At 50.2% G+C, this 26,203-nt stretch overlaps 1 protein-coding gene across 1 annotated transcript in view; it reads right to left on the reverse strand.

The window, feature by feature from the left end:
- MBOAT2 (membrane bound O-acyltransferase domain containing 2) overlaps positions 1-26,203 on the reverse strand; it is a 56,833-nt gene that overhangs the window by 17,486 nt on the left and 13,144 nt on the right. Inside the window, exons 2-4 of the mRNA XM_054383624.1 lie at positions 22,693-22,838; positions 20,885-20,962; positions 554-649 (exon numbers count right to left, since the gene is read on the reverse strand). Coding sequence (XP_054239599.1) covers positions 554-649; positions 20,885-20,962; positions 22,693-22,838 — 320 coding nt within the window. The remainder of the gene's footprint in view (positions 1-553; positions 650-20,884; positions 20,963-22,692; positions 22,839-26,203) is intronic.

Below are 26,203 nucleotides of genomic sequence, written 5' to 3' on the forward strand. Positions count from 1 at the left end.
GGTGAGGCCAGAAGAGACCTTGCTCCTCTCCAGCTCCAGTCAGATGCAGGTTTAAGTCCATTATAAAAAACAGGAACACTTTAAGGCACAACTTTCATCTCCAAGGGCTCTGTGACCACTCCACCATCCAGGTGCCTCTCCCCTTAGCTTTCTCCTTCTGGAGCACCTAACATCAAACCAAAAGGAAGAAGCTGAAAGTGAAATCCCACCCAAAGTTCCTGTTTTCCTCACAAGGTGCTATCAGGCTGTGCCAGGCAGGGACACCAGGTAAAAAGAAAAGTTAAAAAGAAAGAAATCCCAGACCCCAAACCTGTGCTTCAGCCAGGAACAAGAGGCAGCAGACCAGGCTTCTGTGGTGCCACCAGACCCAAGTGTCCCCAGGTTGTCAGTTTGCAGGGAGGAAGCAGAGGGACAGATGGATTTGTGTGTGTCCATCCCCATGCACACACTCAGTCTTCCCCCAAAGTCTAAAAGGTTGACTTGGAAGCCCCCCCAGCAGTGAGAGCCCCACAGGCCTCAGGGGGACAGGCTGGGAAGCTGCCTGGCTCCTTACCCTGAGAAGTCAGCAGAATACTGTCCATAGTCAAAGATATAGACTCTGGTAATTTGGCACACTGTGAGGTATCCCAAAGCAAAAACAAAGCAATACCTGGAAGGGAAAAGGAAACAACCATGAATGTTAAACCCAGCACCAGTTCTCCACTGCTTACCTTCTAAACAGCTTATTCACCAATTATTTGTAATTAATAGTCCATCACTAATTACACCTTCCTTCTGACCAGGTTGGTTGAATGCTATGCAAGCACAAATGATTCATCTTAACAGCATCCTGAGCTAACTGACAAATTCTGTTGCCATTCACCAACATAAATATTTAAAGCCCAGGACTTTGAATGCCAAACACCACTGTAAAAGCTGCAAGTCCTGCAACGTCCTCCCCAGGAGCCAGCAGTGCCCTCCTGCAGCCCAGCAGGCAGCTGTGTGGCCATGGCAGAGGTGTTGGAGCAGATGAGCTCTGAGGTCCGTTCCAACCCAACTCATTCTGTGAGTCTATGAAAACACAGCAAAACCAGAATGGTGACCTTGGCAAAGGGACACTCTGCAGATGCTGTAACAACTTCTGCTACTTCAGGCTCTCCCTGTGCAGTGGAAGGACAACAGCCTCATGAGCAGCTGTGATAGAAAAGGGTTAAACACACGAAGCAGGGCAGGGCACTGCCACCACCTGCTGGGCATGGACTGTGGGTTTAGCCTGGGAGCCAAGGGTTGATGTGTAGTCAGGATCCTCTCCTTCCCCAGTGGTAGGGAGTGAGATTGTTTTGGTGAGTATCTGATTATTCCCTGGGCTCCTGATTTGATCTTTAGGAAAGGTGACAGAACAGCCTCAGAGTTTTCCCAGCCCCTGCCCTGCAAGCTGCTGCTTGGCTTTTGTTTGTTTATTTTTCCTACTGCTTGTGGCAACATAAAAACAGTCAAAAACTCCACTTGTTCTCAAAGTACAGCTGCATTAACGGTTTCAGTCTAATGAACAGCATGAAGCTTTCCCTGGTGGCACAGAAATGCTGCTCTAGGTAGCAAGAACCTACCAGTACTTGTCTGCAAAATGCCAGGGAGGAAATAGGCATCAAGTGAGAAGGTCCAGAGTGCACCAGCAACCCTCAGCCCTTGCAGGCACTGGCAGGAAGCTCTAAGGTCTCCCTGGAGCCTTCTCTTCTCCAGCCCCAACTCTCCCAGCTTGTCCCACAGGGGAGGTTCTCCAGCCCTCTGAGCATCTTCACAGCCTCCTCTGGACCTGCTCTAACAGTTCCATGCCCTGGTGCTGGGGGCACCAGAGCTGGATGCAGTGCTGCAGGTGGGGCCTCACCAGAGCAGAAGGGCAGAATCACCCCAGCCCATGGTTGCCTTCTGGGCTGCCAGCAACCATGGTAGTCTTCCATCATTTCCTTCTCCCAGCATTCAAACACTTCTCCCACTGGCTGAGGAACTGGCAGTGTCCTCACCCTGCCGGTTTGCTCTGTGTTGGACAAGTCTGGATCTGCTCAGAGCCAGCAGCCATTCTTTCTGGGAGCTGTTTTGCTCCTCACACACAGAGTGTCCAGGCAAATGAACTTCTCACTCCCAGCTCTGTTGCAACCCGTGAACAACATCATCTGCTGCTGGCAGGGCTGCCTGCAAGCTGCAGGTTGTGTACAAGGAAGGTGTCTGCAATCATTCTGCCAGCAGAAAGCTTCCTCTCTGGCCATTCTCATTACTGAAATGCCTTTATCTGCAGGCAACACAAAAGCCACAAGAGAATTCTGAAGAGGCATTGAGGAATGTGCAACCTGAGCTACACAAAAGGAGATGGAGATGAGGGGATTGTCTTGATTCCCACTTCTATGGCTGGTACTAGTCTGAGATAATAAATATGCTAGCATTTCTTTTTAATCATAATTTTAGCCATTATGCAGAGAAAAACTCTCTATTCAGACTTGTAAAAGCCAACTATGATTACGTAGAAGTTTGTTAAACTTAGCCAACAGTGCAAAAAAAGTAATTTCCCTCAAATAGCTTTGTTCAGAGGAAAAACTACACATGGGATGCATAGAGAGGATGTTATTGGCATGGCAGAGGTCTCACTGCACATCAGACACTTCACCGTAACCCTGCTCAGCACCCAGCACAAGAGGGCAGAACAAGCAAGGAGCAGAACTGACCTCCAGCAGCCTGGGAGACCCACCACAAACTGCTGCATGAGGCCAAACAGAGGGCTGAGCCCAAGAGCCCCAGGTGGGAGTGCTCCATCCTGGCACTCTCTCAAACTAATGCCACTGATATTTTCCCCACCAAGTAAGGAGCCCTTCAGAGAATATTTGCAAAAGCAGGGAGAGCAGCTGAGAGGACTTTGCCCCTCTGCTCTGCTGAGACCCCACCTGGAGTACTGTGTCCAGTTCTGGTGCTCCCAGCATAAGAAAGACATGGAATGCTGCAGAGTTCAGCCTGGACAAGACTCCAGGGGGACTGCAGAGCAGCCTTCCAGTAGCTGCAGGGGCTGCAGGAGAGCTGGGGAGGGACTTCTGACAAGGGCTGGGAGTGACATGGCAAGGGGCAATGGCTTTGAGCTGGGAGAGGGGAGACTGAGACTGGAGATGAGGAAGAAATTCTGGGCAGTGAGGCTGGGGAGACACTGGAACAGGTTGCCCAGGGAGGCTATGGATGTCCCTGCCCTGGAGGTGTTCAGGGCCTGAGCAACCTGGGCTGGTGGGAGGTTGGAACTGGATGAGCTTTAAGGAACCTTCCAAGCCAACCCATTCTGTGACTGTGATTCTATGGAATTGTTCTAAAAGCACCAAGGTTTACCAGTCCCAGTGTGTGACTGCAGCAGGACAAGCATTCCCTTCCTACACCAACTTGGACATCCCTGCAGCGGGGATTTCATGAGGAGATTCTCTCATGCTGCAAGAGCCACAGGGACATCTCAGACTGCTCTTGGTGCTCTGGCTACAAATCTGTTTACTCCCAAACACATTTTCTGCTCTAGCTACAAAGCTCTTCACTCCCAAGCACCCATTTTCAAGTTACATAAGCCTGTAACTATCAGCACTAATAAACACATCAGCTCCACCTCGGGCAGAGGGGACCACAAGGGAAGGAAAATGACCTCTCTGTTAAACAGGTCTAATATTTATAATGAAAGTGGGAAGGAGAGGAAGGGGCTGGGGAGGGAGGGAAGGAGAAGAGAGGAAAGGCCTGGGGAGGGAGGGAGGGAAGGAAAGGAGAGGAAAGGGCTGGGCATGGAGGGGAAGAGAGGAGAGGAAGGGGTTGGGGAGAGAGGGAAAGAGAAGAAGGGCGGAAGGAGCTGGGGAGGGAGGAAAGGACTGGGAAGGGAGGGAAAGAGAGAAAAGAAGTCCACAGGAGGGTATACTTCAACCATATGCTCCAGCAGCCACTATGATTTGCTGTGGGCAAATACCATTGAAGAGATCTCCACATGTGCATGCCCCAAACCAGCTGGCCAAAGAAGGACAGGAGTTATGCAAAGCAGCTTGAGCTTGAGTGTCTGGATTCCCCCCACAGCCTCACAGAAAGCTTTCCAGGAGCATTACAAAGGCTTCTCAATGTGGAGAGAGGCACAACACACAGCTGAACCAAAGCAGCACCCACACACGTTACCACCTCCTGCCCTCTGCTCAGTGTGTCCTGGGCAGGAGGGGTCCTGCTGCCAGCCAGCTCCACTAGTTCTGACCAGGGGTGGATTTTGCTCACCCCAGGCCCTCAGAAGCTCTGCTTGAGTGAGGGGGGTTGGACCAGATGACCTCCAGAGGTATCTTCCAACCTCAACTATTCTGTGATTTTTGATGCCTATCAGATTGAGTTGTGGGTTGCTGACATTTGGACCAGAAAAAGTCTTCTACTAACTTCCTGTTATTCAGTGATGCCTGGAGAGCAGCCCTTTGCCTCTAGCAAACAATCAGAGAAGCCTAGCAGGGGTTGGGGTGGAGGGACCTTAAAGATTATTGAGTCCCCTGGCATGGGCAGGGACACTTCCCACTAGAACAGGTTGCTGCTTAAGAGGGAGGGGGGAAAAGAAAGGAGAGGAGAGAGAGGGACGACACAAAAGAGGAGAGAGAGGGACGACACAAAAGAGGAGAGAGAGGGACGACACAAAAGAGGAGAGAGAGGGACGACACAAAAGAGGAGAGAGAGGGACGACACAAAAGAGGAGAGAGAGGGACGACACAAAAGAGGAGAGAGAGGGACGACACAAAAGAGGAGAGAGAGGGACGACACAAAAGAGGAGAGAGAGGGACGACACAAAAGAGGAGAGAGAGGGACGACACAAAAGAGGAGAGAGAGGGACGACACAAAAGAGGAGAGAGAGGGACGACACAAAAGAGGAGAGAGAGGGACGACACAAAAGGGGAGAGAGAGGGACGACACAAAAGGGGAGAGAGAGGGACGACACAAAAGGGGAGAGAGAGGGACGACACAAAAGGGACAGAGAGGGACGACACAAAAGGGACAGAGAGGGACGACACAAAAGGGACAGAGAGGGACGACAAAAAAGGAGAGAGAGGGACGACAAAAAAGGAGAGAGAGGGACGACAAAAAAGGAGAGAGAGGGACGACAAAAAAGGAGAGAGAGGGACGACAAAAAAGGAGAGAGAGGGACGACAAAAAAGGAGAGAGAGGGACGACAAAAAAGGAGAGAGAGGGACGACAAAAAAGGAGAGAGAGGGACGACAAAAAAGGAGAGAGAGGGACTGTGCTGGACCCCCCACCAACAGCTTCACACATAACCCCTGATGCTCCTCCACCTGTAGTTTCCCTAGCACCAGTTACCACACGCAGGAAAAAGATGCAAAAATCAGCTCTAAATACGGATGGTGAAGAAGGCACCTCAGCAGGACCCAGCACATCTCAGAACCCACCAGCAGATGGAGAGGACTCAGATCAGGAGATCATAACCATCACACCTCTGCCCAGAAAAGAATTAAGGCAAACTCGTCTGGACTACGCACGGAGAGAGGGTGAGACAATACTAAACTGGACCCTAAAATGTTGGGATGAGGGTGCAGAAACTGTAGATCTAGATAAGAGGGAGGCGAAGCTTCTAGGCTCCCTGTCTCATGATGCTGGTCTGGATAAAGAATTAGCAAAACTCGATGGAACACACACTCTCTGGGCTCGGATTACTAATGCTATAAAGCGCAGGTACCCTACCAGAGAGGATTTGCCTTGGGCCCCAATTAAATGGACGGCTATGGAACAGGGCATTCGGTACCTGAGACAGATGGCTGTGCTGGAGATCATCTATGGAAATGGCCAGCTCCCCTTGGACCCAGATCAGGTGTCCATGAAATGGTCCTTAGTAAAGAAACTCACCCAGGGTGCCCCTCAAAGATATGCACACACACTAGGAGGGATGCTTCTGACTGGACAGGATGGAAGTCCTAAAACTGTGGGTGAGTTTGCTAGTGACCTGAGGGAATATGAGGACAGTGTCAGTTCCAGGCCCGTAATCTCAGCCATAGAGGCTATGACTAAAGACATCATCAAAGAGATTAAGGCCTCCAAACCTGAACTGAAGGAAGGGGATGACACCTTTTCTCCCCCTTCACCTTACCCATCAGAATGGATCCATGTTTCAGCCATCAGGAATAAACGTCATTCTCCTCCCCCTAGGAGATCACCCCAAGCTAATCAGGGGATGTCAAGGGTGGCTCTGTGGAGAGCTCTCTGTGACCATGGGGAAAACGTGAACCGCTGGGATGGCCAACCCACCTCTGCACTCTGGGCCAGAGTCTGGGAACTGCAAGGTGGCCCCAATGGGAATAACTCGCCCAGGAGAAGGGCAGCCCCAGTTTCCCAGGGTGGTTCCTCCCGTTCAAGAGACCCTTCTCCCAGTAACACAGGGCCCTGTGACAAATGTGGGCATCGTCTCCAGCATTAGAGGTGCCCTGCCCCCAGCCAGGCGGAGGTCAGGGACAACAGAGTGCACTGGGATGTGTTTGTGAAATGCCATAAGGTGCAGGATTTGAAGTTACCAATTGCTTCTTGCATAGTACATTGCAGGCAATACAGGACCAACCAAGACTCTCTTCACCCCATACATCAACTGATTCGACGACTGGAGAGCCAGAAGGTAATCCGCAAAGCTCATTCACCCTTCAACAGCCCAATGTGGCCAGTGGGGAAGGCAAACGGGGAATGGAGATTGACTGTGGACTACCGTGGCCTGAATGAAGTGACTCCTCCGATGAGTGCTGCTGTGCCAGACATGTTGGAGCTCCAGTACATACTGGAATCGAAGGGGGCCAAGTGGTATGCCACAACAGACATTGCTAATGCTTTCTTCTCCATTCCCATTGCAGAAGAATGTAGGCCACAGTTTGCTTTCACCTGGAGAGGTGTCCAATATCAATGGAATCGTCTCCCCCAGGGGTGGAAACACAGTTCTACCATCTGCCATGAAGTGATCCAAACTGCACTGGAGAAGGGTGGAGCCCCTGAGCACCTGCAGTTCATTGATGACATCATTGTATGGGGTGAGACAGCAGAGGAGGTCTATTAGAAGGGTAAGAGGATAATCAATATCCTGTTGGAGGCTGGCTTTGCCATAAAGAGAAGCAAGGTAAAAGGGCCTGCCAGAGAGATCCAGTTTCTGGGAGTTCGATGGCAAGATGGCCGTCGCCACATCCCTCAGGATGTGGTGAATAAGGTAGCCACTATGGTGCAACCCACTAGTAAGAAAGAGACACAATCCTCTTGGGGCTTGTGGGCTTCTGGAAAATGCACATTCCCGGGTATAGTCAAATAGTGAAACCCCTCTTCCATGTAACACGGAAGAAAAATAGTTTTGTGTGGGGATCTGAGCAACAGGTAGCATTTGACCAGATAAAACGAGAAGTGGTCCATGCTATGGCTCTGGGACCTGTTCGGACTGGGCCAGAGATCAAGAATGTGCTGTATACTGCGGCTGGTGAGAGTGGTCCTACATGGAGTTTGTGGCAGAAAGCTCCTGGTGAGACAAGGGGCAGGCCCCTAGGTTTCTGGAGTAAAGGGTACAAAGGTTCTGAGGCCAACTACACTGCAACAGAAAAGGAGATCCTAGCTGCCTATGAGGGAGTCTGAGCTGCTTCTGAGGTAATTGGGACCGAGTCACCACTCCTTTTAGCTCCAAGGCTTCCAGTCCTGACTTGGATGTTTAAAGGGAGGGGCTCAACCCCACATCATGCCACAGATGCCACCTGGAGTAAATGGATGGCCCTGATAACTCAGCGAGCTCGAATGGGGAACTTTGAACGCCCTGGCATAGTAGAAGTGATCACCAACTGGCCAGAGGGTGCTGACTTTGGGATGCCACCAGAGAAGACAGTGACCCGTGCTGAGGAAGCTCCCCCATATAATGACCTCCCTGATAATGAAAAGGGCTATGCTCTATTCACAGATGGATCTTGCCGTCTTGTAGGGAGCAAGCAGAGATGGAAGGCAGCTGTCTGGAGCCCAACAAGGCAAGTGTCAGAAGCAAGGGACGGAGAAGGCGAATCTAGTCAGTATGCAGAGGTAAAAGCTGTCCAGCTGGCCCTGGATATAGCAAAACGGGAGAACTGGCCAGTGCTTTACCTATATACTGACTCCTGGATGGTGGCAAATGCCTTATGGGGGTGGCTGAAGGAATGGAAGAAGAACGGATGGCAGAGGAAAGGAAAGGCTATCTGGGCCGCAGACCTGTGGCAAGACATTGCTGCCCGTCTGGACAAGCTGCCAATAAAGGTACGGCACATCGATGCACACATTCCCAAAAGCAGAGCCACTGAGGAACACCAGCACAACCACCAAGCAGATCTGGCTGCTAAAATCTCCCAGGTAGACTTGGACTGGGAACACAAGGGTGAGCTATTCCTAGCTCGCTGGGCCCATGACACTTCAGGTCACCAAGGGAGAGATGCCACATACCGGTGGGCTCGGGACAGGTCAGTGGACATATCCATGGAAGCAATCTCCCAGGTTATTCATGAGTGTGACATCTGTGCTGCCATAAAGCAGGCTAAGCGCATGAAGCCTTTATGGTATGGGGGGAGATGGTCAAAGTATAAGTACAGAGAGGCCTGGCAGATCGACTACATCACCCTTCCTCGATCTCACAGTGGCAAGCAGTACGTACTGACCATGGTGGAGGCAAGCACAGGGTGGCTGGAAACCTACCCAGTACCTCATGCCACTGCCCGCAACACCATCCTGGGCCTGGAGAGACACGTCCTGTGGAGACACGGCACCCCAGAGAGGATCGAGTCGGACAATGGAACCCACTTCAAGAACCATCTCACAAGGGACTGGGCAAAGGAACATGGGATTGAATGGATTTACCATATCCCATACCATGCACCAGCTGCAGGGAAGGTTGAACGCTAACAATGGCTTGTTGAAGACCACCCTAAAAGCCATGGAGGGTGGAACCTTTAGGAACTGGGAAAGGCACCTAGCTCAGGCCACTTGGTTAGTCAATAGCAGAGGGTCTGTAAACCGAGCTGGTCCTGCCGAGTCCAACCTGCTGCAAACAGTGGATGGAGATGGAGTTCCTGTGATCAATGAGAAAAACCTACTAGGAAAATCAGTGTGGGTTTTCCCTGCTCTTGGTGGGGGCAAACCAACCTGAGGGGTGGTCTCTGCTGAGGGGCCTGGTCACACATACTGGGTCATGCTAGAGACTGGGGATATTCAGTGTGTGCCACAACGAAATGTGACGTTGGCTGAAAAGGTATAGCCTCTGAAGGTAACACCAATTAATGTAATGTAATCACTGTATAATAGTTATAAGTCGTTGTAAGTTTTCTCTCCTAGTTTGATAACAAGCTGGTGTCCAGGATCCAGCATGAACCCACCACACACAAGCATCAGCTCAAAAGGACTTCTGCATCATCTCGCCTGCACCTGCTCCTGCTTCCCATACAGCAATAGACTGTTCCTGACTCCCCTTCAGAGTTGAAGATGGTTTCCTGTTCTCTCTTATTCTTCTCCACGTTCCTGCCCAGCTCAAGCACCACCTGCATCAACTGGCACCAGAGAGAGAGACTGCCCTGAGAGACAGAGACACATCCGGGAAAAAGAGAGACTGCCCTGAGAGAGAGAGAGACACAGCTGGGATAAAGAGGGACTTACAACATGAACTCTAATATCACAACTCATGACCGGATAAAGAAACTGTGACAGGAAAGTGGAAGTGAAATAGAGGGGTGGACTGTGCTGGGGCACACCCATCCTGGATGGGGCTGAGAAGAACCCAGCCCCAGGTGGACAAAAGAAATTTAATCTGGGGAGGGCTTGGCCCCTCCCCTGCTGGGAGAAGGTGGTGCCCTGACTCAGAGGTGGTCTATTCCACTTCCCCTTCCTGTCCAGCAAGCCTATAAAAAGGGCGGATATCTTGCTGCTTTTCCCTTTTTCCTGCCTCGTCTGCTCGAGAAGACTTCCTGCTGCTGTTGCTGTCACTGCTTCCTGCACCGGACCACGTGGCTGGGGCCCTCTCTCTCTCTCAACTGAATCCACCGACATCCAGGGGAACACAAGGCCAATCCAGGCTTGGTTTTTGTATATTTTTTCCCACTTACCCTCATCCCTCACCTCTGTGAACCCCCCCTGTTACTGATATATATATATATATGTAAAAAAATTATTTTTTCCTTTCCCTTTTGTGAAAAAGGAAAAAAAAAATTTACTCCTCCTACTTCCAAACCGACTTCAGAATATTTCTTTCACGATTTTTTTTTTTTCCTTTCCCCTACCCCTTTTTTTTTTGTTCCTTTCTTCTCTCTCTCCACCCTGCCGAGAAAAAAGGGAGAGGGGAAGGGGGAGGAATTAATATCTATTATCATTTGAGCTCCTAAACTCAGACCTCAAACTACCACAGGGACGACACAAAAGGGCGAGAGAGAGGGACAACACAGCAAAAGGACAGAGAGGGGAAAAAAAACCAAAAAAAAACAGGGAAGAAGGCTTAAAAGCATCCTGTAGAGCTGCATTAAATGGTGTGCAAAGCAGAAGTATGGCTGTAAATAATCAACCACATCAACCTTCAATAGAAACCAGCTATTAGGCAGCATTAGAGCAGGAAAAGGACCTGTGGAAAGTCACAGCACTGCAAAGCCAACAGAACGAGCTCACAGCTCTGGTCTTAGCATTAGCTCAAGCTGCTCGGGAAAGCACATCTGCAAGTGACAGAGAACAGCTGAAAGGAGACTAAAAGCATTGACACAAACACAGAAAGAGGCCTTGAAACCACATGAGGCAGGATTGAAACAGACCTGTTGAGAGTAGCTCTGAAGAAAGAGCCCTGGGGGTGTTGGGTGCTGAGCAGCTCCCCAGGAGCCAGCAGTGCCCTCATGCAGCCCAGCAGGCAGCTGTGTGCTGGGCTGCAGCCAGAGCAGTGTGGGCAGAGGGCAGGAGAGGGGATTCTGCCCCTGGACTCTGCTCTGCTCAGACCTCACCTCCAATCCTGCCTCCAGCTCTGGTGTCCGCAGCAGAAGAAGGACACAGAGCTGCTGGAGAGAGGCCAGAGGAGGCCACAAAGGTGCTCCAAGGGCTGGACCAGCTCTGCTGTGAGCACAGGCTGAGGGAGCTGGGGGTGTGCAGCCTGCAGAGGAGAAGGCTCCAGGGGGAAACTCAGAGCTGCCTGCCAGGACCTGAAGGGATCCTGCAGGAAGGCTGCAGAGAGACTTCTGCTGAGGGTGTCTGAGGCAGGCCAAGGGGGAATGGTTTGAAGCTGAGGCAGAGCAGGGTTAGAGTGGAGCTGAGGAAGAAGTTCTTCAGTCCCAGGGTGGTGAGACTCTGGCACAGGCTGCCCAGGGAGGCTGTGGCTGCCTTCTGCCTGGGGGTGTTGAAGGCCAGGCTGGATGAGGCCTTGAGCAGCTGAGTCTGGCTGAGAGGTGTCCCTGGGCATGGTGGGCAGGTTGGAGCAGATGAGCTCTGAGGTCCCTTCCAGCCTGAGCCATTCTGGGGCACTGTGATTCTAGGTTTTACTGGACTGAAAGGAGATACAAGCAGAGTGCACCTCCCTGCACAGGTGAAGGAGCACCAACCCCTGGAAGATTTAGGCTCAAGTTAGGCTAATTTCTAGGAGAACCTAACCACAAGCAGCTACAAGGGATTGCCTAGCAAGACTGGAAGCTTTGTGGGTTCTTCTGGTTGGGGGTTCTGCTTTTGAATTATTTGTGAAGGATTTGAAACTGTCTTTGGTTAGAGGTCCTGACAAAAATCTGCCATGTCTTCCAGCCTCCTTTCCCCAGCAGTCTGTTATCAGGGTTTGTTTCCCAAATCAACATTTTTGAAGACATCTGTAGCTAAAGCCTGGATAACTTAGAGGCTGCTAAGAGCTGGGATGCCCCAGAAAGGCAAAGCAGCTGTGGGAGCCAGTCAAGATGCTGCTGATCTGGCAGGACAAACTCCAGGAGAGGAATGAGAGAGGCACACCCACGGGAGCTGTTTTTCTGTCACAACACTTCAGCACTGCTCTCGTTTCTTTGAAACGTTTCCAGCTCTGCCAAGCCAGGGCTGGGGTTGCTGAGGAGCTTTCCCATTTGGCATTCCCCAGCCAGGTAGCTGTTTTGGAACAGGTACTCCACACACCAAACAATGTGTAAGGAAGGAGCTCAGCCCCGAGGTGAGGGCTGGCAGCCTACACCTCTCATCTCCTGATCCACACAAACAAATATTTTCCAGGGAGAAAGAGGCTGCAGCAGCAGCAATTGCAGAAGCATTTGTTTGGGAAGGAGGAGGTAACCCACAGTCTTTTTTCCCTATCTTCCCATGTACACATTGTTCAAATACTTGGGGTATCACATTTCTTTGCCACCAAGCCATAGCACCCAGCAGGAAATGCAAAACTGAAATACAAGCAATGGAGGAAACTGGAGGGAGATGAAGTTCTCACACAGGATTTTATCCTCCTACATGGATGTCTCTTGCACTCCACACGTTGCCCTCCTACAAAAGCCAGGTGGAACACTTCTTGATCAATATTTTCTCCCCTTTTTATGGAGATTAAGGACTTCAGTATTCCAAGTATAGAATGTGTGCATTCCTTAATCCCTTTGGGAAAGCAGGGACTGCAGGAAAGAAGAGAATCATGGAGGGAGATTGATTGAAGCTTGAGGAATGCAGATTGAGACTGGAGACGAGGAAGTAATTCTTGCCAGTGAGGGTGGGGAGACAGTGGCACAGGTTGCCCAGGGAGGCTGTGGATGTCCCTTCCTGGGTTGGTAGAGGTATCCCTGCCCATGGCAGGGGTTGGAACTGGCTGATCTTGAAGGTCCCTTCCAACCCAAAGCAGTCTAAGAATCTGTGGCTCTGAAGAAATTCAACTACCCCCATTCTCTGCTCAGAACACTTCATGTCCACAAAAAGGGGCTTGCAAGGCTGAAATCCAGCAACACAACAATGGCATTGGAGTTAGCACTGTCCCCAGCCAGGATATCAAGTTTGTGGCCAAAGCAACTCTGACAGCAGTCCTCCATGAAGAGTTACTCCTAAAACCTGCACTAAACCTACCCACAGCTGTGGTTATTCACTCCCAGAATCACAGGATGGGTTGGAAGGGACCTTAAAGCTCATGCAGTTCCAACCCCCTGCCATGGGCAGGGACACCTCCCACCAGTCCAGGTTGCTCAGGGCCTCATCCAGCCTGGCCTTGAGCAGGAGCAGATGTAAAGATGATGTGGAGAAAGGCCTGAAAGTTGGATTCCATTAAAAGTTTTGCTCCTCCTCCATGATGTTGGACTCTGCAGAGCTGCACCCACATGCTGGTTCTCACAAGACATGCCCTGATACGCACAGCAAGAACAAAGCAGGCAGAGAACCATGAAGAAAGATGAAGGCTTCTCCTTCAAAGAGGCATTGCCAAGAGCCTTCATCTGCTGACAAAAGTCTTACTGTTTTCTCCTTTACAGCTGGGAGAAGATGACCATGGGACAAGGTTTGAGGACAGATTGAGTCTGGAGAAGAGGAAGAAATTCTTGCCAGTGAGGATGGGGAGACACTGGAACAGGCTGCCCAGGGAGGTTGTGGATGCCTCCTCCCTGAAGGCCCCCTGCATGTCCCTTCCCTACAGCAGATCTTGAGCACAGGGACAGGAGCACTGCAAGAATTCTTACTGCCAAGAACAGGGAAGGAAGGTGACCCACAGAGGTTGGTCAGGTGTCTGCTCAGGGACTTGGAGTGCCCTTTCAAATATCTCATCACTGATGATATCCTGTGACATGGGAGCTGGGCAGAGGATCCAGAGCAAACCAGCCAGCCTGCCACAGTGTTCCTGCGCACTTGCAGGTGCTGAAGGAGAAACCAGCAATCAAACTGTCTGCTGGGTGCCCAGAGGAAAACAAGGGATGAAAAATCCCACCTGTGATGATGCAGCTCTGTAGAAGCAGGCTCTGGCTAGGCAGGTCATTGGCTCATTGCAGGTTCTCAGCAGGTCATTGCTCTTCTGGCCACAGCAATACTCCAAACAGCTAGCCTCCATGCTGACTTGACTAATGACTTCCAAGAAAGACCCTGAACAACAGCTGTGCCTGCATCTGGGGCAGACCTCATGCAGAAGACTGAAGGGAATGAGTTCTTCCTTGGTTCTGCTCAGGCTCAAGAGGGGCAGGAATGGCTGCAGGAGCCAACACCTGCATTACAGAGTCAGATTGTACTGGGTTGGAAGAGACCATCAAAGGGCATCTTGCCCAACCCCCTTGCAGTGAACAGGGACACCTTCAACCAGAGCAGGCTGCCCAGGGTGACATCAAGTCTGAGTTTGAGTATCTCTAGGGACAGAGCCTCAGCCACCTCCCTGGGCAGCCTGTGCCAGTATTTCACCACCCTCCCTCTGCAGAACCTCCTCCTGATGTCCAACCTAACTCTGCCCTGCTCCAGTTCCAAACCCTTGCCTCTCATCTTATCCCCACAGCCCCTTCTGAACAGTCCCTCCCCAGCCTGCCTGCTGGTTCCCTTCAGGTATTGAAATACAGCTCTAAGGTCTCCCTGGAGCGTTCTCCTCTCCAGGCTGAACAGCTCCAACTCTCCCAGCCCTCACAGGGCAGGTGCTCCAACCCTCTGCTCATCTTTGTGACCTTCTCTGGATGACTCCAGGAGGTCCATGTCACATAATCAGACTTGGTTTGGTTGGGACAGAGCTCTAAGATCATAGAGTGCAATCATCCTTGTCCTTCCCCCACGGCCCACTTGACCAGTCCAGAAAACATCCCCTGCCTCCTGACCCAACTGCTGAAATATGGTGATCATTACTCCCAGCAGAAGGATCTCTCCCACCCTAGGAACTGCACCTAGAAGTCTCTTCTAGGATAGCCTCTTAGTTCTACTCTGCAGTTATTGAGTAAGGTAAGTTAAAGAATAAAAAAAAGCTTCTGCAGCAAGTCCTAATCAGCCCAGAACACAAAGCTGCATCATGAAGTCACCTCAAATCAATGTGAAGCTGCAACAGACAGAACTGACACAGCAAAAGGAAATGGCTGGCATGCTTGTGACAACTGGAGCCACCCAGGATCATCCTTCGATTAAGACAGACTTGGGTTTCACAAAGCAACCTGCTCCACTTGGATCCTGCTTTGAGAAGAGGGTGTTGGGTGCGGGCAATGATTCCCTCCTCAGCTATTCCATGGCCCTGTGATCTCAGCTGTGACTTCCAGTAAAGGCATTTGACCTGCAGAACACAAAGGCTACTCCAAACTTGCTCCTGTGTTTAACTGAGACACTGGATTGGAAACTTAAGCCTGCAGTTTGAACTGTCAATGCCTTCCATTGACAGCCACCTTCCCTTCAGGGAATACAAACCAGACAGTTCAAAATACAAACTTGAAGACTGAGGCACCCCCACCAAGTCTGCAGATGACCCCAAGCTGAGTGGTGTGGTTGATAAGGCTGAAGGATGGGCTGGGAGCCATCCAGAGGGACCTGGGCAGGCTGCAGAGGTGTGGCTGAGGAGAACCTCATGAGGTTCAATAATGCAAAGTGCAAGGACCTGCACCTGGGTCAGAGCAACCTTTGATATCAATGCAGGCTGGGGGTGATGAGATTGAGAACAGCTCTGCAGAGAAGGACTTGGGGGTGCTGGTGGGGGAGAAGCTGCACAGGAGCCAGCAATAGGCACTGGCAGCCCAGAAGGCCAAGGGCAGCCCAAAGCCTTCTGGGCTCCCAGTGCCCATTGCCAGAGCTAGAGAGAGAGGATCCTGCCCCTCTGCTCTGGGGAGACCTCACCTGCAGGGCTGTGTCCAGCTCTGGGACTCCCAACACAAGAGAGACATAGACCTGATGGAGAGGGTCCAGAGGAGGCCACAAAGATCATCAGGGGGCTGGAGAACCTCTGCTGTGGGGCAGGCTGGGAGAGTTGGGGTTGTTCAGCCTGGAGAAGAGAAAGCTCCAAAGAGACCTTAGAGCTGCATTTCAATGTCTAAAGGGAACCTCCAGGCAGGCTGGGGAGGGACTGTTCTGAAGGGGCTGTGGGGATAGGATGAGAGGCAAGGGTTTGGAACTGGAGCAGGGCAGAGTTAGTTTGGGCACCAGGAGGAAGTTCTGCACAGTGAGGGTGGTGAAATACTGGCACAAGTTGCCCAGGGATATGGTTGAGGCTCTGTCCCTGGAGACATTCAAGAGCTGTGAATCTGTGACCCACCACTAGTTCAGTTCAGTCAGTGTCATGCAACCAGGATTTTTAATCAACTCTTATTAGCAGCAGGCTTTGCCAGCAGCTGAAGAACACAGCTCTCACTGAAGTCTTCTAGGTACAATTTATTCTGCCACTTCATTTTGCAGGGAGCCTGATTTATTTGACATCAATAGTTTGTTGAGGTAATAAAGCATGCAGCAATGATACCATGACTCAGAGCTCATTTGCTGGCAGTCAAGTTGCTTGGCAGCATGACAGGCAGAGTAATGTGCCTTGGAGAAACATCTCTAGAGATGCTGCACCTCTCAGAGCTCACCAAACCAATTCAGGGCCCAGGATACAGGGCTCTGGCTATCAGTTTGCTCTTGCTTGCTTGATTGTGCTCAGCTTCACCTCCAGCACAAAGCTTAAGAAGATCTATGCAAGCCACAGAGCAAGAGCTGCTCAGTCCCCACAGCCTGCTAACACCCCCAGCCCCTCTGGCATTGCTGCTCCCCTCCAGGCACAGGATGTCCTCCAGATGCTTGGAGAAACAGGATCTCTTGGAAAGAGTCCAATGGAGGCTACAGGGATGAGGAGGGGACTGGAACATCCCTGCTGTGAAGAAAGGCTGAGAGCCCTGGGGCTGTTCAGAGAAGGCTGAGAGGAGATCTGATCAATGTCTACAAATATCTGAGAGTGGGTGGCAAGAAGAAGGTGCCAGGTTCTATTTGGGGTGCCCAGAGATAAGACAAGGAATGATGGACACAAATTGGAACCCAGGAGGTTCCACCTCAGCATGAGAAGAAACTTCTTTGGTGTGAGGCTGCTGGAGCCCTGGAGCAGGCTGCCCAGAGAGGTTGTGGAGTCTCCTTCTCTGGAGACTCTCAAGCCCCACCTGGATGTGTTCTGTGTGCCCTGCCCTGGCAGGGGGTTGGACACAATCTCCAGAGGTTCCTTCCAGCCCCTACCTTTCTACAATTCTATGAAACCAGGTACACAGTGGAGAAAAAAAAATGACAGCACTACAGAGGCTATGCCACCTTGGCCAGGCACTGGCACAGCCTGCCCAGGTAGGTGGTGGAGTCCCCATCCCTGGAGGTGTTCCAGAAAGGAGTGGCCATGGCAATTGGGGCCATGGTAGTGCTGGGTTGATGGTTGGACTGGATGCTCTCAGAGGCCTTTTCCAACCCAAACAATTCTGTGATTCACAAAGCTGCAGACTGCAGGATCCTGGTCCTTCCCTTTTCCCCTTGCCTATGCAAGAAGGGGGAGAGGGGACACCAAAGATCAAATAAATGTATTTAACCTTGAGTTAAAACTAAGGCAAAAGTGGCAGGCTCTGAAGATAAGAAAATTACAGTTCTCTTTTCACTCCATTTCTCCAGTTCCAGAAAATGTGATCACTGGAGGCTGTTCCATCTGAGCATTCCCATTTCAAGAGGATACTACACACCAAAGTATTTTTCAGCTTACTCCTTTATTGTTTTAAGTAATGAATTGAGTTGCATCCAAACACAGCCAACAGAGTTACAGGAAGTTATCAAAGTGGATGAACTTGGAACAGCTTTTTAAAGCAAACACTTTCAAAAGAAATTCAGGAGGGTTAGTAGGAAATTCCTTCACAGCTGTTTACTTCCAGGAGTGCTCCCTCTCAGGTCCTTGAAGGGAGCCATCCCTTTACATGGCTGTTTATGTCATGGGCAGACCATCAGCAGACAGACAACCACTGCCTGCTGCTGCCCTGTTTGCCTTTAGGATACAAAACATTTGACCTCTAGGTAAGCAGCAGCAAAAATCACAACAAATGATGATGTTTAAGTCAATGAAGCACCCTCAAGAAGGAACCTCGAAGCCTCCATCACTATTGAGCTGCTCTCAAGCTCCACAGAAGTAAACAGGGAGACAGGAGGTGGTGGTGGTGCTTTCTGTTCAGCCCAGAGAAGGGAAAGGCTCTGGGGAGACCTGGGAGCAGCCTTCTAGTACTAAAAGAGAGCTGCAGAAAAGATGGGGACGGACTCCAGCAGGGAGTGTAGTGATAAGACAAGGGTTAAGAGTTTCAAATGGAAAGAGAGAAGATTGAGATGAGACATTAGGAAGAAATTGTTCCCCATGAGGGTGGTGAGGCACTGGAACAGGTTGCCCAGAGCAGCTGTGAATGTATCATTCTTGGAAGTGCTCAAAGCCAGGCTGGATGGGGCTCTGAGCAACCTCAGGTCTCTGGGTCCTTCATTAAGTTACTCTACACAACTTAGATGTGCCAGAAAACACTGCAGTGATTTTATCCCCTTTTTTCTAAGGCCAGAAATAACCTCCTTAGGTCTTAGCAGTTCAACTCTAGCCTTGGGACAAGAGAGAAGCAGCTTGAAGCAGGAGCACAGAAGGCAGCAGCCACGTCCAGCACTGGCTTGTACACTGGCACATTTCACAAGTGAGCACTTGGGCAGGAAGGATTTTAAACAAGCAGATTTCTTTTCTACACTTCTCTGTTTTGTCAGTGAAGTCAGTGAGAAAACTGACTTCAGGGGACATCTCTGAGCCCTGTGATCAACACCCCTTCCCCCCAGGCTGAGGGACATTGTTTACCAACCATGAAATAAAGGCTTCCCTGGAAACCTTCAACATCTTGCTATCAAATCACCTCTGCAAGTCCTGCTCACAGAGCTCTTGGCTAATGGTAGCCAGGTGCTTTAAGGTCAAACTCTGTGGCATTTGGGGTTTTGCCTTTAAAGCCAAGGAGCAATTTCACAGCCCTTGAAGAAATGGAATAATTTCTAGGGAAAAATAACACAAAGCCTCCTCACATCAGCACCACATCAGTTCCCAAATGCAAGTTCACTGCACTTGAGAACTTCTCCAAACTCATTTTTCAGATTCACAATGGACTGAGCCATGAAAGCCCCAAAATTAAGACAGCTTAGTCACAAATTCAAAGCCAAGAGCTGCTGAAGCACTGAGGGGAGTCAGTGTTACCACTCCACCTTCCAGCTGAAGTACCACCAGGCATAAAAATAATTGATCAGTTTTAGTTCAGTCTCAGGTAACTCTTTTCCTGCTATGATACAGACCAAAGTATTCCTACCTGAGACCTCCTTGTGCAGCTTCTAACCATTTCTTTTAAAGTACTAAGCTACATAAGTTAGAACTTTCCTTGATAAGTGTCTGAAGACTTTACTCTGTGCTCTGGTGAGACCTTACCTGGAGCACTCTGTCCAGCTCTGGAGCCCTCAACACAGGGACATGGACCTGATGGAGAGGGTCCAGAGGAGGCCACAAAGATGATCCAAGGGCTGGAGCACCTCTGCTGTGAGGACAGACTGAGGGAGCTGGGGGTGTTCAGCCTGGAGAAGAGAAGGCTCCAGGGAGACCTAATAGCAGCCTGCCAAGACCTGAAGGGGACTACAAGAAGGCTGCAGAGGGACTGTTCCCAAAGGGCTGCAGGGACAGGACCAGGGACAATGGTTTGAAATGAGAGCAGAGCAGATTGAGATTGGATGTGAGGAACAAGTTCTGCACCAGGAGGCTGCTGGAACATTGCAACAGGTTGCCCAGGGAGGTGGTTGAGGCTCCATCCCTGGAGATCTTCAAGGTGAGGCTGGAGAAGGCTGTGAGCAACCTGCTCTAGTGGAAGATGTCCCCGCTGCTGCAGGAGGGTTGGAAAAGATGATCTTTGGAGGTCCTATCCAACAGAAACCATTCTATGGTTCTGTGATAAGCAGCTTTAAAACAAAGCCTAAGCAAATAAGCCATCAGAATGTGAATCTTCCATCCAACCAAAGGAAGTTCTCTCACATCTGCAGCACTTGGAATATGTCAGGCTTTTGGAACTAGATGATCTTTAAGGTCCCTTCCAATCAAACCATTCTATGATTCCATGAATAAGAGCCTAATAATGTGAGATATTTCCAAAGACAACCCAATTCCAGCCAGTAACAAAGCAGCAGAGTGTTGGGTCATGAACCAAGGCCACCCTGGCTTTGCACCTTCTGTGCAAACCAATTTTCATTTCTAGTTCTTTCCTCAGCATCTTTCCTGAGAGCCTCACACACTTCAGGAACCTATTTGCTGTTTTACTCAGCATTTATACAGGAAATAATCACAGTGGGAACCTAATTTGGTTCTGATCTCCAGACTAGTGGAATAACACAACAGATGCCTACAGGAATAAATGTCTTTGCTGCTTTTACAAAGGATTGGAAAAGAGAAACAAGTGCCATCCAGCATGGATGCACTGATAACAGAATCATGAATTCAAGCAATGCCAACAGAATGCCCTATGAATAGGATTTGGTGAGAGCTTTAACTCTAGGCAGCATTCACACTGCCTTACCCTCACAAAACAAAAGAGGAAATGACAAAGAGTACCAAAAATAAATAAGTGATCAATCTCACACAAATTGTTCCCTTCAGATCCCTTCCTTCTCCCAGCAGTGGCTGTTATCAAAAGAGATTTGTACAGTTAACTCATTTGTGAGACACCTGGAATTACTTAGGCAACAGCCAAAAAGATCAGGGTGTTGAGAACACAAAAGCCTCAGCGGGATACTGCCAACTGGAATAAGCTTTAGATACAGCAAAAGCCCAGCAAAAATACCCAAAGAAGCCATTTGCTGTCCTGGAAATAAACCTACAGATAGCAGAATTCAAGCACTGAACACAATCTGATACAAGCAGAAGGATGCTCTGTGTGCACAGCTGCAGAAAAACCCTAAAGAGAAGCATTTTACTAAAAGAAAACCAATAGCTTTTTCAGAAAGGAAAACTTACTTGTGCATATTTTCCAGTCCTATTATGATCATGATACAGTAGGAAATTCCACTTTGTATAACAAAATGTAAGGCATACCTAGGGGACAAAAAAAACCAAAACAGAAATGGAAACCCTCACAGCATATTCATTAAGGCAAATAAACTGCATACATTTAATTATTTGAAGAGGTTCAACACCCAACAAAACCCCAGCACCCAAAAAAAAAATCATACCCCAGGCACTCCAAAAAACCCCCAAAACCAACCCAAACCCCAGCACCCAAAAAAGAACAAACAAACAAAAAAATAAATCAACCCCCACATCACAATCAAACCCCAACACCACCTCATCCCACCTAAACACAAAAGAGCCCCAACCTAACATTCTCAAATCAAAGCCAGCTCCTTTCCAGGTGTTTCACACTGCTAGGATCAGCAGCACTTCATGGAATGAGTTCGGTTGGAAGGGACCTCGAAGATCATCCAGTTCCAGCTCCCTGCCATTGGCAGGGACACCGCCCACCAGCACAGCTTGCTCAAGGCCTCATCCAGCCTGGCCTTGAACACCTCCAGGGAGGGGCAGTTCCAGCCACTCTTCCTACACAACATCAGATTCTGTTCAATACTCAGGAAAAGATAAAGTGAATGGCTAAGAAAAATGATCTCAGCCATCACACCTGGGCTGTACCTCAAGGGACAACTTCTACTCTCCTCAGGATCAGGTGATAGAATGGTGCTAGGGGAAGGTTAGGTGTGGCAGTTTAGGCTGGGTGCCCCCTGCCACTGCTGCATGAGGTACACCTCTGGTGTCCTGGGTGCCCGCCCAATAGGGGTGGACACAGGAAATGGCGTATTTCTACCCATAAATCCTGTGCCCTATAAAGCCATCGGCAGAGTCATTCTCTTCCTCTTTCTTCCCTCTCTGCTCCCATGGGAGATGTCCTCTCTTATCGGGTAATGCCAGGGGAGTATCTCAGGCCTCTTAGGCCTGACTAGGCCTAATGCCAGGAGGAGAATGGAGGGGGGGGCGGGGGGGGCAGTCTCAGACCTGGCCAGCCTGAGACTTGCCTAGCAGTGGGGGGGGGGGGAGGGGGGGGAGGAAGAGTCCTGAGGGATTGGGTAGACCCTCAGGTGGGAGGAGGGAAGGATTGGGAAACTTCTGGGTACTATGTAAGGAACTCTGTATGCTTTAGGATGTTCTTTTCCACTATGCTTTGTAGTTTGTAGTTTTTCTGTATTTTCACCAATCGCTTTTCCACTTAAACTTTCCATCACTCTCCAATCTGTTTCCGTGTGTCATTCTTTTGTCCCTTTCGGGGCAAGAGATGTTCTGGCTGGCCTCAAACCAGCACAGTTAGGTTAGAGAGAAGGAAAGATGTCTTTGGTGCAAGAGTGGTCAGGGATTGGCACAGGCTGCCCAGGGAGGTGGTGGAGTCCCCATGCCTGGAGGTGTTCCAGAAAGGTGTGGCCATGGCACTTGGGGCCATGGTGGGGTTGGGTTGGTGTTGGACTGGAGGACCTCAGAGGCCTTTTCCAACCCAAATGAATCTGTGATTCTGTAAAGAAAAACTGGGACAGGTGAAACAGTGCAGCTGTTCCATCTTCTCAATCCCACAGGCAGGCAGTGAGTTGCCACTTTGCACAACCAAGACCTACCCAAATCTGTGAGCAGCAGCAGCAGAACAGCTCAGCTGATTCCTGGCCAGCTGCAGCAGCTCAGCCCCACACCATGAGGCTATCAGGTTCTGCATCACAAACCTTTGCTTCCCTGCAAACAAGGGGTGAAAACCTGCACGACCCTGAGAAGTGAATGAAACCGGCACTTACCATCCAAAGCAGAAAAGTGCAAGGTAAAGGCCCAAGCAGGTAGCCACCACGTGTCTTATGAAGGGGCTGGTCTTGCTGGCGTGCAGGTACGTCCGAAACCAGGCAGCCGCCAGCAAGGCAAACAGTTGGCACACCACAAAGTTCACCTGCAGAAAACAGCAAAGTTCACAGCATCACAGATGGCAGGGGCTGGAAGGGACCTCCAAAGATCATTGAGTCCAACTCCCCTACCAGAGCAGGACCAGAGAACCCAGCACAGGTCACACAGGAACACATCCAGATGGGGCTTGAAAGGCTCCAGAGCAGGAGACTCCACAACCTCTCTGGGCAGCCTGCTCCAGGGCTCTGTGACCCTCACAGTGCAGAAGTTCCTCCTCATGTTGAGGTGGAACCTCCTGTGCTGCAGTTTCCATCCATTGCCCCTTGGCCTATCCCAGGGTGCAACTGAGGAGAGGCTGGCCCCTCCCTCTTGATTCCCAGCCCTCAGCTATTGATAGACATTGATCAGATCCCTCTCAGTCTTCTCCTCTCCACACTAACCACCCCCAGGGCTCTCAGCCTCTCCTCCCCAGGCAGTACTCCAGACCCTTCAGCATCCTTGGAGCCCTCCCTTGGACTCTCTCCAGCAGATCCCTGTCCCTCCTGAACTGGGTCCTCACACCCTTGACTACTAAAAACTAACAGTTATGTCCATAATCTATTAGGAACCTTCATAAGCTTTTGCCATGCTGTGGTCCTCACCACAGCACATCAGAGCTTCTCCCCAGAGCCCCATCCCTCCCCAAAGCACAGTGCTCCCCTGAGCAGCTGAGCTGAAAGAGGCAGCAGCCATGGAGAGGCAAAGGAAACAACCACAAAGCCACAACTGACCAAAAGAAGCCTCCCCCCAACACCATGGCTGACAAAAAACAGGGCCCCCAAAACCACAACCAGCCAACCCCCCTCAAAACCACAACCAGCCAACCCCCCCGCCAACCAACCCAAAAAAGGCCAACCCAAGCACACCACCCCCAGTTTCTCTCCTTCCCCACAAACTCTCCTCACAGCCAAGCAGCCTATCCACCACAGAATCTTTCCTACTGTGCCCATCAGTGGGGTGAAGATCTGGGATGGGTTAGAAGCTGCTTTTCAGTGAGCCTGACCAGGGCACAGACATCAGGGACACAAACCCCTGCCTGATGACTTCAGTGGCCTGTGCAAAAGCAGAGCCCAGTCAGGCAGGAGGTGTCCCTGCCCATGGCAGGGGGTTGGGACTAGGAGATCTCTTAAGCTCCCTTCCAACCCAAACCATTCTGTGATTATGGGATGTGCTCTTCAGCAGGAGGGAATCAGCTTGGTGCACTCTGGGTTTCCTTCCTGAGCATTTAAGCAGGAGAGGGACCCCCAACACAAGGACCTGCTGGAGTGGGTACAGAGGAGGCCACAAAGATGATCAGAGGGCTGGAGAGCCTCCCCTGTGGGGACAGGCTGAGAGAGAAGGCTGGAGAAGAGAAGGCTCCAGGGAGACCTTAGAGCAGCCTTCTAGTACCTGAAGGGGCTGCAGGAGAGCTGGGAAGGACTTTTGACAAGGGCTGGGAGTGCCAGGAGGAGGGACAATGACGTTGAGCTGGGAGAGGGGAGACTGAGACTGGACATCAGGAGGAAATGCTTCAGTTAGAAGGGTTGAGCCACTGGCACAGGTTGCCCAGGGATGTGTTTGAGGCCCCATCCCTGGAGACATTCCAGGTCAGACTTGAGGTGGCCATGGGCAACCTGATCTATTTGGAGGTGTCCCTGCTGCCTGCAGGGACATTGGACAAGATGACCTTTGAGAGTCCCTTCCAACCTGATGCACTTTCAGCAGTTCCTCCTCCCTTCAGGCCATTTGTTCTAGAAGATAGAAAAAATCTCTTGTACATGAAATATTTAAAGCCATTAGGGCACTGAAGGCAAAAGTAGAATTAAAGAATCCAAACCAGTCAGTAAAAGGAATTGTTTTCACTGTAGCCTGAAAGAGATTTAACAGTAAAGGCAAGATGAAGAAATAATTTCCTCAAACACAGCAACTGCTACCCAAAGTGGCTTCAGGCTGTTCAAGGTGATTTGAGGGAGCACAAGAAGAAAGTGGCTCCAAAAAAACTTTCATTGCTCCCATTGCTTATCTTTGAACTTAAACACAGAATAGGTTGGGTTGGAAGGGACCTCAAAAATCATGCAGCTCCAACCCCCCGCCATGGGCAGGGACACCTCCCACCAGCCCAGGTTGCTCAAGGCCTCATCCAGCCTGGCCTTGAACACCTCCAGGGAGGGGACAGCCACAGCCTCCCTGGGCAACCTGTATCAGTGTCTCCCCACCCTCACTGGCAAGAATTTCTTCCTCATCTCCAGTTTAAATCTCCCCTCCTCAAACTTGAATCCAATCCAGTCAGTTCCCAACCCTTGGATTTTTTTTTTTTCATAGAAAACTGTGTCTGACAGCAGCATCCAAGTCACCAGGAGCAACAGCCTGAGGACCACAGACTGCTGCAGGTCATGATGACTTCGACACAAGCAGCAGAGTGCAGTTTACAGACACACTGTGTAAGAGGAGCACAAACTGACAGCTTCAGGCTTTGGAGCAGCTACCCCAATGCAAATCCATTGTCTCGTGTACATAACACATTTTCCATCTACATGGCCTGTGCAGAAGGCAAGGTTTATAATGAGGCTTTTAAAGGCATTTATTCTAGTCTCTTAGACATTTCAATGCAATTTCTGCCATGCATTTGTAAAAGGGTTGTTTCTTAGAAAAAAAAAGTGTGTTTGAGGGATCAATTCTTCACATAAAGCAAAAGAAAAGGAGAAAAGGTCACTGACTGCTACAAGGATTTTCATCATCCAGGGGAGGTTTTTGCAAAACAATTGATTTGGACAGCTAAAGCTTTCCAACCTTCTGACACAGGCAGCATCTCAACTGAAGCTTGAGGAGAATAGATTTAAGACTCGAAAGCAGATTGAGGCTGGAGATGAGGAAGAAATTCTCAACAGTGAGACTGGGGAGACTGGCACAGGTTGCCCAAGGAGGCTGTAGATGCCTCCTCCCTGGAGGTGTTCAAGGCCAGGCTGGATGAGGCCTGGAGCAACCTGGGCTGGTGGGAGGTGTCCCTGCCCATGGCAGGGGGTTGGAACTGGATGACCTTGAAGGTTCCTTCCATCCCAAACCTTTCTATGAATCTCTGACTGCTACAGGGATTTTCATCATCAAGAAGCAGTTTTGGCAAAACAGTTGATTTGAACAGCTAGAAACCTCCACCCTTCTGACACAGGCAGCATCTTTAATAAGCCAGTACAGAAACTTATGCCTGTGATGAAAGGAAATAAGAGAAATCATTTTTCCTTTATGAAAGTGCTTTTTAATATCTGCTATTTTTCTCCCCTAATTTGGCTTTCAGGCTCAGCTTCCTCTTCATACCAGCCATATTTTGATATCAAAAGCAGTCATCACAGCCAAGCCCTCCAGAATCCGGCTGCTTCACAGCACAGAAGGCATTTG

This window comes from Indicator indicator, chromosome 9 (genome assembly GCF_027791375.1).
Source record: "Indicator indicator isolate 239-I01 chromosome 9, UM_Iind_1.1, whole genome shotgun sequence".
Lineage (NCBI taxonomy): Eukaryota > Metazoa > Chordata > Aves > Piciformes > Indicatoridae > Indicator > Indicator indicator.